The sequence below is a fragment of the Mandrillus leucophaeus genome, unplaced genomic scaffold, assembly GCF_000951045.1.
Source record: "Mandrillus leucophaeus isolate KB7577 unplaced genomic scaffold, Mleu.le_1.0 Scaffold365, whole genome shotgun sequence".
Classification (NCBI taxonomy): Eukaryota; Metazoa; Chordata; class Mammalia; order Primates; family Cercopithecidae; genus Mandrillus; species Mandrillus leucophaeus.
Window position 1 is genome coordinate 1893435 of NW_012103865.1, and position 5515 is coordinate 1898949.

Here is a 5515-nt window from a genome sequence, read left to right on the forward strand (position 1 = left end):
AAATAATTTTCCCAGCCAAAGGAAAGTATAGCACAGTATATTATGGAGGGATGTTACATCTCAGGAAAATTAATACATGTCAGCTGTTTTATGCATTTAATTATTGTCAGTACAGTCACAATACATGCTAATCTATGAGAATGTATTTAGTGCAATGAATATAAACCCAAATGATGCTAAATCAGTGTCTTATCTTAAATTGAGCATGGCACTAAAGAGGGCATAAGGCACCTGGAATGTACTAAATAAATATGTATAAATATTAGATTTTCCATAGACTGGAGGATAAGTTTTTGTGGTGCACATGGAAAGAGTACAGAAAAAGAACTGAGGTGAGAAGGGTGGTGTAATAAAGTAGGAAAATGATGTAATAATTAATAATACCTTAAGTTTTCTTTTTATAGGATTTTTGTTTAATGTATACTTTTTTATGTATTTCTGCTTTTCCTCCCAAGGCACATCTTCACAATGAAATCTTCACAAGCTCAGAACCATCAACTTGCTACACTGTGCTCCTCCAGCACCCAGTTCACAGGAAGCACTCAAGAGTAGGATCAATTGTTATCAGCCTTTACCAGATTATTGAATAGACAGTAGTTACATGAAACTGACACTCAGTTCTTCATGGCCCACGATAGTTCTTATATCCAGAAAATTTACTTAGATTATCAACTATGACTCCATAAGACAACTTTGCGAAGTCTTGGCTCATAACTATGTAAGCAATAAGATAAGTCAGTTTTCATTTCTCGCTTGTTACTTACAAGTAAATAGCCCTGCAGCTCAGATGAGCTACAGATTAACTATAGGTAATCACTTTAGCGATTCTGCTTTACCCATGCCCAAAATGTTAGAAAAGATCCTGACAGATCATTAAATTTTGAGATTTGCTTTTTAAAATGCGGGTTCCATAAAGTTATGTTGTTTTGCTTATATATAAAGAAGCAAATGCCTTCTTAGATACTTACTTTAAAATTCTAGTTTTCTTACCATGTATTAACCAGATAATCTGTCATTTTTTAAATTCTGAAATTGTACATATATAATGTACATCTCTGTGCCTGAAAGCTACATTTGGAATTAGAAGGTGTGTCAAGGTAGAGCAAAATCACCCAGTCCATTCCTTCCAACTCCCTAGAAATCTACTCTGTTTGGTTTCCTCTTGATGGTCTTTAATTAACATTAAGTATATCACATAGGTATCAAATAAAATTTAAAAAAAGATAAGAGAGAAGTGATTCAAAATTCAAGTGTTTAAACACTTTATGAATCCTCCCATTGTTCTTGACACATTTTTAAAATTTCATTTTAATTCAGATCATTAGGGATGAAATTCTTCTGAACTGTAGCATTTTATTTCTTTTGGGAGGAAGGGGCTAAACTTGGCATAATTATATGAGACTATACTATAAAAGAAACCAGATCTAATATAAGGACATCAATACTTAGTTATTAATTCATTTGCTTATATTTATGTATATGTCATTTGACAAATGTGTATTAATATACACAATTAAAGGGATATAAAAATGAACATGCCCCCTCCATTTCTTTAAAAGAAATCAAGACTGAATCAAACAGGACTGCTATTCTGAAAGAATACGCAGACTATCAGGTACCTTATTTTCCTTCTTTTACACCTGTCTTTCAGTTGGCTTCAAAAAATCATGGTTTTTATTTACTGTGTTTCTTTTTTCCTTTATGTCTTTCTTTTGAGGGAAATGAAAAATTGAGAAAGGAAATTATTATTTTATAAGTGGGTAGGTTTGTATACATCTTTCACAGTCAAATATTTTTCTATGCCTTATGAGTTTAAAAAATAAATTTAGAAAGTTTGATAAACACGTGAATTTTTTATTTTATGTTATTTTATGAGACGAGGGCTCGCTATGTTATCCAGGCTGTCCTGGAACTCCTGGGCTCAAGCTATCCTCCTGCTTCAGCCTCCCAAGTAGCTGGAACTACAGGTGCATGTGACGGCGCCTACTGAGAAATTTTTACTATCAACCTAAAATTTAGTAAGTTCTGGTCACATGTGAGGAATGTTTAATATATTATTTAGATTATTTTTGTGTCAAGGTAACTTGATCACCTATCAATAATGCTTATAAGAAAATAGATATCTCATCTGTTGCTGTTAGAAAGGATCTGTCTCTTTCCGCAATTCTTGCTTCAATGAGGTTTCCTTGACCCAGAGTCTGGTCCTCACATTTTAGATTCAGCTTTAGGAACTTTGTTCAGGAACTGCATCACACTACCCAAAATCAAAAGAGGAAAATGCATAAGCCAGAATACCTAAACATTCGTTTATTTAAACTTCAAAATGTGACTGCAAAAGGAGCCAAGAACTTTACTACTCAACACATTTCTTCTTTGTAGAAATAACTGCTCAAGAAGATAAATTATTACCTAACAGTTAATTGATGAATATGAAATCAGAGCAAGAGGGGCTAATTAGAGATTTTACTAGCTAGGGCTATTTACCCAAACCATCTATCCAGACTGTAGACATAGAATCACCAGGTGACTAGGATCCTGGGGCAGCTGGTTCCCCTTTTTCCTTACCCTGAATGTCATTAAGGATGCATTGCCAAATGCTGCCCCTCTGGCCTGATGACTACACTCCGTATTGGTTACCTGCCTTCTTTTTCCTACAGTCTTTCTCCAGACAGGCACACCATACAACTGACTACACTTGGGCTCACTGAATGAATCACATTCTTCTGCTCTGCCTCCCAGAGATTTCATCAAAGCACCAGCAGTGGCCTTCTGGAAGCTCCTCAAACTCTCCACTCACATGTTTCCTGCAAGTGTAGTGTTTCTCACCTCTAGATTGTTATTCTCATCAGTTACATGTGAGTTTCACAAATTTATTTCTCAGAGTGCAGGTCTGTCTCTTACATCCTTGGGAAACACTGCTTAATATCCCAACTGGTATTGACAACAATTAAACTAGGCACTGGCCAAAAACAGTGCCTTTCCTCACTTTAATCTCAGTAAAGTAGATAAGCCTCGAGTTATTTTGTTATTGCAATGGCACTGACAAATGTTTGCACCAAAAACCATGTTGAAGTTCGTTAAGGAAACTGTGATCCAAGATTCAAGGTGAAGAAGACAAATTCATCAATTCAGCACACCACCAATTCACAGGCTAAGCATCTTACTGTGAGTTCGTTGATGCTGCCATTTGTCAAGTGCCAAACTGAATTACTGATTTGTCAATAATTTCTTTCTGTTGGTTACTTACATAGTATATTACAATTCTTGTTGCTGAAGTTAGCTACCCTTTTTCTATTCGAAAAATAATTTCTTGCATTTGGGATTTCAGGTATAGCGATTGTTACAAATATGAAGGACTGAATTAACAGCAAGTTTTCAAGTAAAACTTTAGTTATGAATAACTGAATGAGTTATTGAAGACATTTACTAACATTTTTCCACAAACTAAAAATTTATAAAACAATAAATAAAATAGACTTTTTAAAAAGTGTGTCACATAGTTGCTTGTTTTTTTGTTTGTTTGTGTGTTTGTTTGGTTTTTTCACTAGTGAAATGGTGAAAAATCAGACAATGGTCACAGAGTTCCTCCTACTGGGATTTCTCCTGGACCCAAGGATTCAGATGCTCCTCTTTGAGCTCTTCTCCCTGTTTTATGTCTTCACCCTACTGGGGAATGGGACTATCCTGGGGCTCATCTCACTGGACTCCAGACTCCACACCCCCATATACTTCTTCCTCTCACACCTGGCTGTCGTCAACATCACCTATGCCTGCAACACGGTGCCTCAGATGCTGGTGAACCTCCTGCATCCAGCCAAGCCCATCTCTTTTGCTGGCTGCATGATGCAGACCTTTCTCTTTTTGAGTTTTGGACATAGCCAATGTCTCCTGCTGGTGGTGATGTCCTACGATCGTTATGTGGCCATCTACCACCCTCTCCAATATACCGTCATCATGACCTGGAGAGTCTGCATCACCCTGGCCATCACTTCTTGGACATGTGGCTCCCTCCTGGCTCTGGTCCATGTGGTTCTCATCCTAAGACTGCCCTTCTGTGGGCCTCATGAAATCAACCACTTCTTTTGTGAAATCCTGTCTGTCCTCAGGCTGGCCTGTGCTGACACCGGGCTCAACCAAGTGGTCATCTTTGCAGCCTGTGTGTTCATCCTGGTGGGGCCGCTCTGCCTGGTGCTGGTCTCCTACTCGTGCATTCTGGTGGCCATCCTGAGGATCCAGTCTGGGGAAGGCCGCAGAAAGGCCTTCTCCACCTGCTCTTCCCACCTCTGTGTGGTGGGGCTCTTCTTTGGCAGTGCCATCGTCATGTACATGGCCCCCAAGTCCCGCCATCCTGAGGAGCTGCAGAAGGTACTTTTTCTATTTTACAGTTTTTTCAACCCAATGCTGAACCCCCTGATTTACAGCCTGAGGAACATAGAGGTCAAGGGTGCCCTGAGAAGAGCACTGTGCAAGGAAAGTCATTCCTAACAGGGTGTGACATTTGAACTGCCAGCCTCTGTTGTCACCTGCACTCTTGATGCCCAATTATTGCATCGATCCAGAAAAGTTTATTACTTTCTTTTATCTGTGCTTTACTGACAAAAGGGCAAGCCTTTTCTCTTTTTTTGCAGATAAAATTTTAGGTATGTTGCATTCATTGGGTTTCTATGAGACGTGGTTTTATCAGATGATTTTTTCTTTTATTTCACAATTACTTTAATATCTGTAAACTAAAAAATTATTTTTAATTCATTATCCCAGTCCCAAAAGTTAAATGCAGGCCACTTACTTCTTTAATCAAATGATACAGTTTGGCTCTGTGTCCCCACCCAAATCTCATGTCAAATTGTAATCCCTGTAATCCCCACATGTCAGGGGAGGGGCCTGGTGAGAGGTGATTGGATCATGGGGAGGGATTTCCCCCTTGCTGTTGTCCTTATAGTGAATGAGTTCTCACAAAATCTGATGGTTTAAAAGTGCAGCACTCCCCTCTTTGCTCTCTCTCTCTCTCTCCTGCTCTGCCATGGTAAGACGTGCCTTGCTTCCCCTTTGGCTTCCACCATGATTGTAAGTTTCCTGAGGCCTCTCCAGCCATGTGGAACTGTGAGTCAATTACACCTCTTTTCTTTATAAATTATCCAGTCTCAGGTAGTTCTTTATGGCAGTGCGAAAGTGGACTAACACACCGAACTATATAAACTTACTAATAGCATATGTCATAAGATTTAAAAGAAAATAAAAAGGTTCAGCCAAAGAAGTGATTCCCAAAACCCAGCAGCACACTTGTCCATTCTCACACAATTGCACTATCCCTGTTAAATAACAATTCAGAGGTACTTAGTTAGTTGTGATGCATGCACCGAGAAATTTTGTGTAAAAATTATTAACTCACGTACAGGAGTTAACTAGTAGGCCGAGTGAAGTAACAAACGTAAAAGAAGAGGTAAGTCAGGCACGGTGGCTCATGTCTATAACCCCAGCACTTTGGGAGGCTGAGGTGGTTAGATCACTTGAGGCC

At 38.7% G+C, this 5515-nt stretch overlaps 1 protein-coding gene across 2 annotated transcripts; it reads left to right on the plus strand.

Moving 5' to 3' along the window:
• Positions 1–453: 453 nt before the first annotated feature.
• On the plus strand, positions 454–5127 carry LOC105546646 (olfactory receptor 2A1/2A42-like). 2 transcript variants are annotated; one of them, XM_011989926.1, is made up of 4 exons: positions 457–718; positions 1560–1615; positions 2658–2855; positions 3549–5127. In XM_011989926.1, exon 4 carries the CDS (start codon positions 3553–3555, stop codon positions 4483–4485), a length of 933 nt encoding a protein of 310 aa, XP_011845316.1. In that variant the 5' UTR covers positions 457–718; positions 1560–1615; positions 2658–2855; positions 3549–3552; the 3' UTR covers positions 4486–5127. The 2 variants fall into 2 exon arrangements, with proteins under 2 accessions (XP_011845315.1, XP_011845316.1); XM_011989925.1 differs by having other exon boundaries at positions 454–548; positions 2658–5127.
• The last annotated feature ends 388 nt before the right edge of the window (positions 5128–5515 follow it).